Below are 14733 nucleotides of genomic sequence, written 5' to 3' on the forward strand. Positions count from 1 at the left end.
ACTATCCTATGCATGTGCTATGATCTCGAGTTGCGATGTCGTCGTCAACCGTACAGGAATGCCTTGCCTTAACCTGAAAAATGTAGTAGCACATGGCTTGAGTATTGAAAGAAATACTTAGTAAGTGACCCCACTATTGGGGTTAAATGCAACAATCACATGCAATAATATGATGGGACCTATCTTTCATTTCGTTTCATTTCGTTTCGTTTCGTTTCGTTTCGTTTCTTTTTTGTTTCGTTTCGTTTTCCCTACGGTGTAATCCTAACAGGTAATCGTGGACGTGTACCATATACTCTACACGCAGCCCATACGTGCGAGTATGGGCTCACCAGCTAGTTCGCACACCGCTGGGCCACTGTCCCTAGCCGGTGGGCATGCTCTGGGGGCCCACCGGGACCCGTTAAAACTAAAACCGTCACGGCAGCGCTATGCAAGGCATAACGATCGTTGTCCTGCCATTTGGATGTATGCGTCCGTACCCTCGTGATGGGATAGGGGTATCTCCCCAAATGCATGATCACACAATATGCATGAGGTCCCACTAGTCCTACAGTCATCATTTAATGAACATAACCCCGTGTCACGTTTTCATGCTTACGTGTCATTCTCATTCTCATTTCGTTACATATCATACATATTCCTAGCGGGGTTATGTATCATGCAATTTACCGTATTTCATGTCATACAATTCATTCAGTTGCATTTCAATACTCATACAACAAGCCAAAATCGTACAAGGGCCACACATCGTCACATGCATTCATATCACATCAACTAAGCAGCATAAATAACATAACATATAGGAAGCATATCGATCCACAGACAATTCACACATATCAATATATATGACACGTGCCGAACCATAGGCACGTGTCAACATCAAATATAACCATGCCGATAGTAAGGTCACTTACCTGGCTAGCTTAAGTCATTGTCACGAATATATCCTTAATGAAAGTTGGATTCCGTCCTTTGAAATCCGGGTCAACCTATATGAGCCCATGACATTAGTTTCGGGTTTGAATTCTACAACATTATTTCTCTAATTTACAATGGTCCATTGTTAGAAGTCTTGAAATGTTATATATCTATAATTATGTTTTTATTAAAAATCTCATTTTTCATGGTTACTGTGGTATAAAAAGTATAAAAAGTAGATACAGCTAAGTTATTATGAGTTTTACTGTTATCTATATTTACCCTCGTATTTACTTTTTCCCTCCATATTTAATTTCTGTTTTTAATTCTCTAATTTTTTTTTATCTGTTGCCTTTTAATTTTGTTCTCATGTATTCCTAATCTCTTTTTTTTTATCTGTTGCCTTTTAATTCTGTTCTCATGTATTCCACTTTTAATTCTGTTCTCATGTATTCCAAATTTACAGTGGATCTCTATTTCTAAATCTTTCCTTATCTCAGTATTTTCTATTTCCTTATCTCAATTTCCTATTCACAAGTTTTCTTGGTCATTCTATCTTTAATCTATTCATTTGGCTACTAATAAAAATTTAATCTAATATTACTAATATGACATGATTGACTAGAATTGTAATTTGACATTTAATTTCTAACTAAAAGATGGATCACGATAATAATTCAACAAAGATCTAACTATAATTGGTTGTGATTTCTAAAAAAAAATAGGATAAAAGAAAATGAAGATTTAATACATACCTTATTAATCAGATCTATCTTTAACTAAATCTTCAGCGAATCCCAATTGGGTAAAAGTCATTCTCATCTTTCTTTTTTTTTACAATTATTGTTTTTCTTTTTCTGTTTGCAGTAACTATTACTTTCTGGCGTTAGGATGGGTTGGCGTTAGGATGGGTTGAGAAGAGATAATTGTGGGAAGGGATGAGAGGTTAGCGGAGAGAAGTGGGAAAAGATTTTTTTTTAATTAATTAATTATTATTATTTTAACTATTTTTATAATTATTTTTATTAGTTTATTTCTTTATTTATTTTTGGCCTATTAGGTTATTACTACAAATTGAATAAAAAGTGTTGTGTTAGTCCTTGATTTGAGTTTGTGCATGTTGTTACGAGTATATGGATTAAAGACGCTATTACTGGTTCAAGTTTAGAACTAAATAATGCTTATTAAAACCAAGGTGTTTTCATTGTAATACTCGTAACATTGAAACATAATAACGTTATTATTACATAATACTCATAATAATACACAATGGATCAAAATTTCAAAAAGCAAACTTGGACAAATCTTCAATTATTTCTTAATAGTAAACTAAGATTAGGTCTTGCATTTATTATCCCATCAACTCTACCTCTTAGGTCAAAATTAGTCTGAACAGTTTAATATTTTATATTTCTTCACATGGAAACATTTTAATTCTAGACTGATTAATAAATTTCGAATTTCCAATTCTCGACCATTACAGACCATTATTTTTTATAGTTTGATAAGTGATTCAAGTAGCTTAAATTGTGGCCCAAGATATCGTATTTTAACTCTATATATATAATGCTATGACGACATCTTGTTATGATGACTCAAATAATTTTATAATAAGCCAAATGTGAAGGCATCTGATAACTTGTTGAATAATTATCAAATAATAAGTGGAACCCTATTCATATATTAATCATATACTTCATCTTCAAGCATAACCTATATTATATTCATGATCTTTGTTAAAATATATATCTAAATATCCAAATTTATTCATTTTACCTTCAACAAATCTTAAAACATTACCATTAACATTTTTTATGAATTATAAAAATATATTTAGGTGTGGCTTTTCTTATACAAAAATGGATAAATTTGATTTAGAATGATTAAATTTAGATTTATTAAAAATAGGTAGACTAAAAAAAATAAAATAAAATAAAATTGAAAGTATATTTAAAAATGTATCACATGGGTGTACCACATTTTAATTGAATTTAATTCCACAAAACTTAGAGATCCAATCTGCTTATATTAAGATAATAATGAATGGTAGTTTTGATAGATTTGGTGAGTTTATTTACATTAAGAGTTTGTTTTATCTTAAATGCTACGAAAACCAACTTGACTTAAAAAGTTATTAAATTCATAAATCAAAGCTTAAGTTTCTATTATTATTATTTTTTTTTTAATACCATCTTAAATAATTTAATTTTGAATCAAATAGTTTTAATAAAAGCTAAAATAATAAGTTTGTTTGAGAAGGAAGTCTACGTTTCTTAACATTTTGTCATCATTAATGTATGAATTGTAAGGAAGGGTACTCCAAAAGTGCCATTATTAAACTCATCCAAATTTTTAGAATTATTTAAGGATTTCAAAAAATAATTGTTTATTTCAAGTTCCGTTCAAGGTTTTGTCTATGATGCCCCTAAAAAGTTGTCCGAGAATTGAATATCTATTATTACAATTTTAAATCATTTTATTATATTATTTAATTTTTAGATAATTAAATATAGTTAACTAATTTATATTATTAAAATAATTTTTAAATTTTTAAAATTTAGTTGATAATAATCTTAATAATTATTCTTAAATAAATGATTTTAATAAAATTATATAAATTTTTAATTATAAATATTTAGTTTGGATCGAATAAATTATATTAAATGAAATGTACTTATAAATCTTATATCATTATACTAATTTATTAATAAAAATAACATACCTTAAATTTTAATTTAATTTTCCTTATTTAATAAATATACTATATTATTTATAGCATTAAGTTTGTTTAGCTATAATATTAATAATTATTCTCAAATGATTTTAATAAAATTATTTAAAAATTAATTATAAATAATTAGTATGAGATCAAAAATAAATAATAATAATAATAATAAGTGTAAAGTAGTAAGAAAGAGGGAAAATAAAAAAGAATGGAAAAAATAAACACCCCTATTTATTCTTATGTATTTAAGTTAAGAAAAATGAGTCATGGTTACATTTAACAAATATTTGAACCGAATAATTATTTTTAATCTAAAAAAAAATTAGGGATAAAAGTATTTGTATTTTTGTAATGCTGAAACTTTGGTTAAACAAATAATAATAATCTATTTTAATTAATTTTGATACTTAGTATATAAGATATAGAGTGAATTTGAAGCTAATAAACTTAAGAAAGAGAGAGCATTGATGGACCATAGATGGGCTGGTATTCTTATATAAATCATATCATAATTAAAACAATAATAATAAATAAATAAATAAATAAATAAATAAAAAACAATCTTTCCTTGTTTCTCAAACCTGCTCCCACCACTTTCTGACATACATTGTCAGTTCAAATGCTACGCAAAAATAATTAATTCTTTTTCGTCTTAGAAAACAATTCAAAGAAGAAGAAGAAGAAGAAGAAGAATCCCATCTTCTGTTTCCTGTCATTATCATCATTCCATCTTCTTCCTTCCAATCCAAAATATCTTAGCAGAGCTCATATTCGCCGGAATTAATGGCTCCTCACATCCAAATCGCATTTTTCTCCATTGCCCTTTTCGCTCTTCTTTCTAATTCCTCTTCTTCACCAACAAAAACCAGCGGCAACACCATCAACAAATGGTGCAATACGACGCCGCATCCTAAGGTTTGCATTTTCTTCATGTCACCCCTCAAATCTCCACCACAAAATCGACTCGAGTTTCGGAAAATGGCGATCAAAACCACATTGGAAGGAGCCGCCAAGGCTCAAAATTACGTGTCCCTATTCGGTCCCACCTGTAAAACCACTCGCCAGAGAGCCGCTTGGACCGATTGCTTCAACCTCTATAACGATACCGTTTTTCAATTAAACCGTACTATCCAATGTCTCGACGGTGGTACTCGCCTCCGGCATTGTACGGATTTCGATGCGCAAACTTGGCTCAGTTCTGCTCTCACTAACATCGATATGTGCAGCTCCGGCGCGGCGGATCTCAATGTCACGGATTTTATTACTCCCATCAAATGTCAGAATGTTTCCAAGATGATTAGCAATTGTTTGGCCATTAATGGGAGATTCTTACAGGAAGAGACCAAAAGCAGAACAACGGGAACAGAGGAATATCAAAATGGGTTTCCGACATGGGTTTCCAGTGGTGATCGGAAATTGTTGCAGTCGGCGAGGGTTAGAGCTCATTTGGTGGTGGCGAAAGATGGGTCTGGCAAATTCCGGACGGTTCAGGCGGCGATCAACGCCGCCGCGAGGAGGCGTGGGAGAAGCCGCTTTGTAATTTACATAAAGCGTGGGGTTTATAAAGAAAACATTGAAGTTGGGAACGATAATGCGAACATAATGCTGGTCGGAGATGGGATTAGATTTACCGTGATTACGAGCGGAAGAAGCGTCGCCGCCGGCTTCACCACCTTCAATTCTGCAACCGCAGGTATGGTATTAAATATGACAGATTGGTAAACTATAATTTAGTATTGAATATTTTGGACACATCAGGTATCCAAGGTCCAGGGTTCATGGCTCGAGGCATAAGGTTTGTGAACACAGCCGGACCAAGAATGGGGCAAGCAGTGGCACTACGGTCATCATCGGACCTATCGGTGTTCCATCGGTGCAGCTTCGAGGGCTACCAAGACACACTCATGGTGCTGTCACAGAGACAATTCTACAAGCAATGCTACGTATACGGTACAATCGACTTCATTTTTGGGAACGCGGCAGTGGTTCTACAAAACTGCTTGATTTACGTGCGAAGGCCTTTAAAGGGGCAAGTGAACGTGATCACCGCGCAGGGCCGAGAGGACCCATTTCAGAACAGCGGAATCTCGATCCACAACTCGCAAATACGGGCGGCGGCTGATTTGCAGCCCATGATTGGGTCTGTGAAGACGTACTTGGGGCGGCCCTGGAAGAAGTACTCGCGGACCGTCATCATGAGAAGCTATATTGATAGCTTGGTGAGCCCAATGGGTTGGTTGGCGTGGCAAGGTACTAGATTTGCTCAAGATACGTTGTATTATGGGGAGTATCGTAATTTTGGGCCCAGAGCCTCCACCCGGCTTCGAGTCAGATGGCCTGGTTTTCATGCCATTACAACCCGAAATGTGGCCTCTAAGTTCACCGTCCGGAGACTCATCGCCGGCCATACTTGGCTTCCGGCCACTGGAGTTCCCTTCAAGCTTGACCTCTGATTTCCATTTCTTACATTTTATCACTTCCATCTCATTTTTATTTATGTAATAAACTATCTGATTGCATCCCAAATTTATTAAAACCTAATTTTATTTTATTTTTTAAAATTCAGCTATTATCCAATTTCTATCCATTAATTTCAAAAAAATTTATTTTAAAATAAAAATAGTTACACGGCCAACAACATAATTATTCATAATAGTATTAAAAATAAATTATTTCATAAAATAATTATTCATAATGTGGGCCGAGTGAAGAAGGCTGGACGGCCAGTGGGCCAGACATGGAAAGAGTGGGCCGTGGGGGGTGTTGGCAGTAGAGGGCAGAATGGTAAAATCAACAGCTGCCCCCATTGAACAAAACAACAACCCTCTGCTCTTAAAATCTCATTTCTCTCCAAATCCGCCATGGCCGCCTTCTTCTATTACACAATTTACCTCATCCTTCTCTGTCTTCCACAATCCCTTAGTCTCTCCTCCACCATCCACGACCTCCTCCGGTCTAAGGGGCTGCCGGCGGGGCTTGTTCCGAGGGAGGTAAAATCCTACTCCCTCTCTGAAAGCGGCCTTCTGGAAGTGTTCCTGGACGGCCCTTGTCTGACCAAATTCGAGAACAGGGTTCTGTATGAGAGCGTGGTTAAGGCGAATCTGAGCTACGGAAGTCTGATCGGCGTTCAGGGGCTGACTCAGGAGGAGCTGTTTGTATGGCTTCCAGTGAAGGACATAATCGTGGATGACCCTAAATCCGGCCTTATTCTCTTTGACATTGGCCTCGCTCATAAGCAACTCTCCCTTTCTCTGTTCGAAGACCCCCCCACCTGCAACCCTCAATCTACAGGTACTTTTTAATATGGGTTTTGATTTTCGGGTGGGATTGGGATTCGCAGAGCTTCCGCGGCATCATGTGAGGAAGGAGAAAGGATTTGAAGCTCTAAGATGAGGACAATTTTGTCTTTTTCAATATATAATTAGTTGAGTAAGAAACACATAAGTTTGGTTATTATTATTATTATTATTATGAATTTATAAATTAATTTTGAGAGTTAGGGATTATTATTTCTTTTATTATTTTTTTTTTTTTAAAAAAAGCCTCTCTTCACGGGTTGATTTTGCGGGAACGTAGGCTTTATTGGGAATATGTGGTTTTATTTATTTGTTTATTTTTAATTTTATTGTCCAATAATCCTTGATTAATGGGATTTGGATTTGTTTTGATTTGAATCTTAGGTAATAATAATTACCCCCTTGTTGCCAACGATTATTAAAAAAAAAAAAAAAGAAAGAAAAGAAGTAAAAATATATACATTAATAAATAAAGAAAATTAAAAAATTGTTATAACTATATTTTAAAAAAATTAATGAGAAAGAGAATTTATTAATTGGCCCCCTCTTTTTTGTTGTATTTAATGATTGAGAATGATTGTATTGGTAGGTTGCTTTTGTTGGGGAATCAATTGAATCAATAATTTTAAAATGGAGGGAGCAATTTGGGGATGGAAAAGTAAATAAAGGACTCCCAATAAATATAAAATAAATTCCAAGTATTTGTCGTTAAGCTGTTGGTGTTTATTGGGATTCTTTCAAACAATATGCAACTATGGCACCTAAGTTTCAGACGAACTTTACCTGAAATATAAGAATAATAATTTTAAGAAATACTTCAGAAGTGTTTTCACTATTGGGGTTGAGTTATGCAAACACATGAAAAATGATCATACCTATGATTTAAAACTGTGTTTTTTTTTAGGTGGCTTTCCAATTCTAACAAATTGGATGTGTAGTATTTCTCTACATATAACCCACACATGTGAGCATGGGTTCACCATGTAGGATCGCACACCCCCTCGACCTGTTGGTCGAGCTAGCTCCTCTAATCTATAGCCAGACACCCAAAGGAAACATCGATCGTTGTTGTACTATGCTAAGCATGATGATCATTTTTGTCTCATAGTGTACACATCTGTACTCATCATACGGGAAATATCTTAATGCACATAAACATACAAATATGTATAAGATCTCCATATTTTCATGGTGGCTTAACAAATTATGTAAGACAACCCCATTCTTTCCTCACATATCACATTTAGTAATATGCACGAATAAACTTTCTTAAATAATTTCATTCACAATATGACTTTCAAATCATGGCATGAGGCTATGCTTCGTAGCTTTTCTTTATTTCAAAACATATCATAGCATGTCATAATATATCATAGTGCATCAAAGTATCTCATACATTATATAGCTTATCATAACATAACTTAACATTTCATTAATATCATCCTATCATTTAGCTTATCTTATAAAGACACAACATAACATCACATCACAAACCATATCACACATATGACACGTGTAAGGCCATTGGGCATCTGTCATCCTACATAAAACAATTTTCCAACCAGACTGAAAATAGAGTCACTTACTTAGTTGATCTTAACTAAATTTCTATCTTATTTTCAAGATTGGCCAGACTTTGTCCCTCAAAAATCGTTTCAACCTATATGGAGACACTTCACCATATTAGAAATATTTACCTAATTTCTCCAATAATTCTAGTTCCTAACTTCAATTAACTTAAACTAAGTAATCAAGAATTATACTAGCCTTAAATGCATTCGATAAGGTCAAATTTAGCTTTGGGAGGGTAAAAAATGTGGGAATTGGCATCAAATCCTTAAATCGAGCAGTTTATGCCGTTTTCCAACCGCTGGAGTTGTGGAGTTGAGCCAAAGCCGACGTCAGCCAAGCCGCTGAGTAAGCTGAGAGGAGGCACGTGTCTTGTGTCATAATCGCACTCTTGATGGCAGTGGACTTACGATCGTGCGGCACTCACTTTCCAACGACAAGTGAGCTAAGCCAATTTGTTCTTACATCGTCTATGGCCAAGCGACGTATGCTCGAGCCTTTGGCCTCGGTTTAAAAAGAAGGTTTTAGAAAACGACGGCAGTGAGAGATTTTTGAAAGAGAGATTTTGAAAGAGACATAATATAAGCAAGCAAGAGAGTAACAACAACGGCTCACAGTATATAACCTTTGGTAGGGAGAAGTTGACAATTAGTCATATCCCCCTATAGTACATTCTGAGGCATTTCATGTCTAGCAGACCTAGACATGATTTTTCCAAAACGTCATACTCCCTAGAAATACAAAAGTAAAACACTAGAACATGGAAAGACATAAAGGGTTTGGCTTGTCATGGGCATGCGGCCATGGGCAACACGCCTTGGACGAGCATAACCGTGACATCCTCCCCCACCTAATTGGTTGACGTCTCTATCAACCAACTACTTTCAAACCTCGTGATGTGGGTGGCGGCGGAGTCCAGATCTTCGGAGCGTTCCCAGCTAGTTTCCTCCGTAGGGAGATTCTTCCATTTGACAAGGAATTCGCGAATCTTCCGTACGGGTCTTCCTATCTTCCTAACCCTGTTGGCTAGGATCATCTCTATTTCTTTAGTGTCTCTTTATTTCAGATCGATGCTCGGTCTAGTGATTACATTTCGCTGGTCGTCATCTGGGTCAGGGTGGTAGGGCTTCAAGTTGCTCACATGAATTACTGGGTGGATTTTCATCCATGTGGGTAGCGCAACTCTATAGGAAGTAGCCCCGATCTTTTTAAGGACTTTAATCGGGCTTTCATATTTTCGAACTAGTCTCTAGTCCTTTCGGCTGCAGAATCTAATCTATTCTGGTCTCAACTTGATGAGGACTTGGTCTCCTGCTCGAAATTGGAGGGGGCAACGCTTCTTGACTGCCCACTTCTTCATATGCTTGGAAGCTTTCTCCAAATATGCCTGGGCTATATCTATTGTCTACTTCCATTCTCTGGTGAAGTTTTGAGCTTGAGGGGTTTTTTTTCTGCATAAAGATGGTCACTAATATGAGGCAAGGCTGGCTGTCGTCCACTTACAATTTCGAAGGGGCTCTTTCCAATAGATGAACTCGTTAGAGAATTGAAACAGAACTAGGCGACATCTAGCAGCTGTATCCAGTTTTTCTAGCGAGCGTCGACGAAGTGACGTAAGTATTTTTCGAGTAAACAATTTAACCGTTTCGTCTGTCCATCGATTTGAGGATGATAGCTCTAGGAGATGTTTAAAGCCGTTCCCAAGAAGGCGAATAACTCGGTCCAGAATGTGCCAATGAATCTACCATCCCTATCGCTGATGACACTCGACAGAATGCCCCATAACTTTACAATGTGTTTGAAAAATAGTTGGGCCGTTAGTTTAGCCGAACATAATTTGGGAGTGGAAATGAACGTTGCGTATTCCGAGAATCGGTCTACGATAACCAAGATGGTGTCATATTCTCCGACTTTAGGGAGGTGTGTTATGAAGTCCAAAGACACAGTTTTCCAAGGCCTAGTTGGCACGGGTAGAGGTTCCAAGAGTCCCGAAACTTTGACTTTCTCGACTTTGTCCTGTTGTCAGATGAGGCATGTCTTGGTGTACTGCATGATCTCATCCCACATATTTGGCCAAAAGTACCCCTTTTTTATTAAGGCATATGTTCGTTGCCACCCAGGGTGTCCGGCCCACAAAGTATCATGACATTCCTGAATGAGCTTCTTCCTCAGATCTCCTGTTCTTGGAACATATAATCTGTTTCCCTTTGTCATTAGAAGTTCTCCCTCGACCCAAAACTGTCGTGTCTTCCCAGCTTTGGCTAGTTCAACGACGGCTTTGGCTGATGGGTCTTTATGTAAGTGTTCTTTGATGATGTCGCGCATCGATCCATCAATCTTACTTGAGTGAATATGGGCTAACATGCACAGGGCCGCATGTTCGCCCTTCTGACTCAGTGAGTCGGCTGCTTGGTTACTTTTTCCTGCCTTATGTTCAAATTTGAAGTCGAATTCAGCCAACAACTTCTGCCACCGAGCTTGTTTTGTCGTCAATTTCTGTTGATCGAAGAAGTGGCAAATGGCGCTGTTATCCGTCTTCATTACGAATTGTGATCCCAAGAGGTACTGTCTCCAATCTCGTAGGCAACGGACCACAGCTATCATTTCTTTTTTGGAGACAATGTACCTCCTTTCAACATCATTGAGCTTTCGACTTTCATAAGCGATAGAGTGGCCTTCTTGAATAAGGACGCCACCTAGGGCAAAGTCGGAAGCATCTGTTCTATTTCAAATGGTTAAGTAACATTTACTAATCCAAAGACAGGACCCCTCGTCAAGGTTGCCTTCAGATTTTCAAAGGCCACTTGACATTCATTTTGACCACAACTAAGGGTGGTCTTTCTTCAGGAGTTCTATTAATGGGGCGACTCGTCGTGAAAACCTTCGACGAACCGCCTATAGTAGTTTGCCAATCCTAGGAAAATCGCGCATCAGATACAGAAGTAGGGATTTTCCACTCTTGGATAGCTTTTATCTTATTGCTATCCATACCGATCTGCCCACAACAGATGACATGTCCGAGGAAGTTGATACATGTTTGTGCGAAGGCACATTTTTCTTTCTTGACGTACAACTGATTCTGCCGCAGCTTGTCAAACACTAGCTTCAGGTGCACCTTGTGTTCCTCTAGGGTTGTGCTGTATACAACTATGTCGTCGAGGTATACTACGACGAACTGATCCAAGTATTCATGAAAAACCTGGTTCATTAACGTGCAAAACGTAGCTGGGGAGTTTGTCAAGTCAAAGGGCATTACCAGAAACTCAAAGGCCCCATATCTTGTTACACACGTCGTCTTGGGCTCGTCCCCTGCGGCGATATGTACTTGGTAGTATCCTGATCGTAAGTCCAACTTCGTGAAGTATTTAGCCCCGTGAAGCTGGTCAAACAAGTCAGACATTATCGACAGTGGGTATTTGTTGCATACTGTCACCTTATTTAAGGCTTTATAATCTATGCACAAACGCAACGTCTCATCCTTCTTTTTCTAAAATAGTACGGGGGCTCCGTAAGGTGCCTTTGCCGGGCGGATGAATCCTGCTGCCCACAACTAATCTAGTTGTTTCCTCAATTCGGCTAGCTTAGGGGTAACCATCTGGTATGCGTTCTTCGCTGGGGGTTTAACCCCGGGGAGGAGTTCAATTTTGTGATCAATGCCTTGACGAGGTGGTAGTGTTTGTGGTAGGCTCTCTAGCATAATGTCAGTATAATTGTTTAGTACATCCTTGACTCCAGTTGGAATAGTTTCCTCCGTTGTTCTTTCTTCCATTAGGGGTATAGCCATAAATGTAGGTTCCTCGCGTGCGAGTCCTCTTTTTAATTGTATGATCGAGATCATTCTAAGATTACCTGGCTGCTTGATGCTTGTAGGTATTACTGTGGGGTTGTGGTCGGTGATCACCAAGCATTTCGCCAGTGGCATTGGGATAACTTTGTGTTCTAGGAGGAAGTCCATCCCAAGTACTACGTCAAAGTCGTCCATGCGAACCACGACAAGGTCCATCTCTCCCGTCCAGGCCCCTAATTTGAAGGAGACTCTTTTGGAGACTCCTACAATAGGCAAGGCCTCGGAGTTGACAGCTTTCATTTTTCCGAGGTCCTTTTCTATGGTGGGTCCCAATCTTCGTGCTTCTTGGTAGGCAATGAAGTTGTGGGTCGCACCTAAGTCTATCAAGGTGCTCTTGCTTGGTCAGGAGTTTATTGTTGCATCTACGAACATGAGCCCTTTCTCTATTATCTCCTTTGGGTCGACCTTTCGTTGGAGGGCTGACAAGAATTTAAGCACACCCATTCGGGGGTTGTCTTGATTTTTCCTCCTGTCTGGCGTAGTCTTGACTGTGTCGTTGCTCTCTTGGATGGACACCTGGAGTGCACTGAGAGATGCCCGATGAGGACAATAGGACAGTTTGTGGGGGCCTTTACACAACAGACATCGTAAAGGTGCCGTCGGAAAGTTCTTCTGAGGGTAAGGTCTTCGAGATGTCCCCGCTTGGTTATTTTGCAGAGGTCTATCTATCCACCCACTTGGTCTGTCGTTACTTTCGTTTGGCCTATTGGGGCCTTCATTTCAATGACCTGGCGGCTTATATGTTCTGCCCTCAGTGTTTGAGGTCTGTGTTGTTCTTCTTTGGAAACTCACTTCGTTCCCAAAGTCTAGGAGTTTCTCGGTGCTGGCGATTGCAATAGCTAGGTCTTAAACCTTTTTCTCGTGTATTTTTTTTTTTTGGCCCACGGTTATAACCCATTTATGAAAAAAAATACCTTTTCTTTCTCTGATGTGCCCCTGATATCTAGTATTAGGGTCGAAACTGTCGGACATAGTCCCTTATGCTTCCAGTTTGTTTTAGGGTTATTAGTTTTTCCATTGCTATATGTTCTACATTTTCGGGGAAGAATTGCTCCCTCAACTCTCTCTTGAGGTCTTCCCACGAGTTGATGGTGCACAATCCATTCTCGATGTCTTGCACCTTCGTACGCCACCAAAGTTTTGCATCGTCTATGAGATGCATTGAGGCTACTGTCACTTTTATGTCGTCGGTACAAGCCGTTGTGACTTTGAAGTACTGTTCGACATCAAAGATGAAGTTCTCCAGCTCCTTGGCGTCCCGGTTCCCTTTGAAGGGTCTGGGCTCTGGGAACTTCAGTTTGTTGGATACTGTATGAGTTTTCCCAGCTGTGACGTTCACCACGGCTTTCTAGTCACCCCAATTTGGGTGTTCATGTCGGCCATCTTTTCTTGGATGGCTTCGATCGTTGTTCGGAATTCGTCAGCTAATCCATTAAATAAACTCATCATGGTATTTTGTAGCACGTCGAACTCTTCGCCACGTCCCTCCTTGTGCGCGACAGAACTATCGGGGCTACCAGTAGGTCTTGAGCTGCTCGTAGGAGCAACTCTTTCTTTGAGCGAAGCCACTCGAAACATTAGTTTTGCGATTAGCAACCCATCCAGGTGGCTGCCCATTGCATCGATTTGTAAGACTTTTCCATTCAATTCCATCACCCGTTCTTCGAGGAAGCGGATGGTGTCAGGGACTTCTTTGAGGAACAATATTTCCTCCTCTATTAAAGTAAGCCGGTCGGCTTGTGCTTTGGGTGTCGACTTTGTCGTCGACATAGTTTCAGTCTTTGCTATGTCACGAAGCTAACAAAGCTCTAATTCCATTTATCACAATCGCACTCTTGATGGCAGCGGACTTGCGATTGTGCGGCACTGACTTTCCAACGACAAGTGAGCTAAGCCAATTTGTTCTTACGTCACCTATGGCCAAGCGACGTATGCTCGAGCCTCTGGACTCGGTTTAAGAATAAGGTTTTAGAAAACAAGGGTAGAGAGAGATTTTTGAAAGAGACGTTATATAAGCAAGTAAGAGAGTAACAACAACGGCTCACAGTATATAATTCTCAGGCATTTTATGTTTAGTAGGCACACAGTACATAACCTTTGGTAGGGAGAAGTTGACAACTAGTCATATCCCTCTATCGTACATTCTTAGGCATTTCATGTCTGGTAGGCCTAAACATGATTTTTTCGAATGTCATACTCCCTAGAAATACAAAAGTAAAACACTAGAACATAGAAAGACATAAAGGGTTTGGCTTGTCATAGGCATGCGGCCACGGGCAACACGCCTTGAACGAGCATGACCGTAACACCGTGCACGTGCAAGGGGGCCAAAGGTGATTTTTTTTTTTTTTTTTTTTTTTTTTTTTTTTTTTTTT

The 14733-nt window shown here is 38.4% G+C and overlaps 2 protein-coding genes across 2 annotated transcripts; both read left to right on the top strand.

Annotated features, from left to right (window-relative positions):
• The first annotated feature begins 4235 nt into the window (after positions 1-4235).
• On the top strand, positions 4236-6177 carry LOC111438452 (probable pectinesterase/pectinesterase inhibitor 33). The gene is made up of 2 exons (XM_023076361.1): positions 4236-5339; positions 5405-6177. Exons 1-2 carry the CDS (start codon positions 4430-4432, stop codon positions 6097-6099), a joined length of 1605 nt encoding a protein of 534 aa, XP_022932129.1. The 5' UTR covers positions 4236-4429; the 3' UTR covers positions 6100-6177.
• A 185-nt stretch (positions 6178-6362) lies between these two features.
• LOC111438453 lies at positions 6363-7157 on the top strand. The gene is made up of 2 exons (XM_023076362.1): positions 6363-6937; positions 6987-7157. The coding sequence occupies exons 1-2, from the start codon at positions 6508-6510 to the stop codon at positions 7037-7039; spliced, it is 483 nt and encodes a 160-aa protein (XP_022932130.1). The 5' UTR covers positions 6363-6507; the 3' UTR covers positions 7040-7157.
• Positions 7158-14733: the final 7576 nt, after the last annotated feature.

Source organism: Cucurbita moschata, unplaced genomic scaffold (genome assembly GCF_002738365.1).
Source record: "Cucurbita moschata cultivar Rifu unplaced genomic scaffold, Cmos_1.0 Cmo_Scf00075, whole genome shotgun sequence".
NCBI lineage: Eukaryota > Viridiplantae > Streptophyta > Magnoliopsida > Cucurbitales > Cucurbitaceae > Cucurbita > Cucurbita moschata.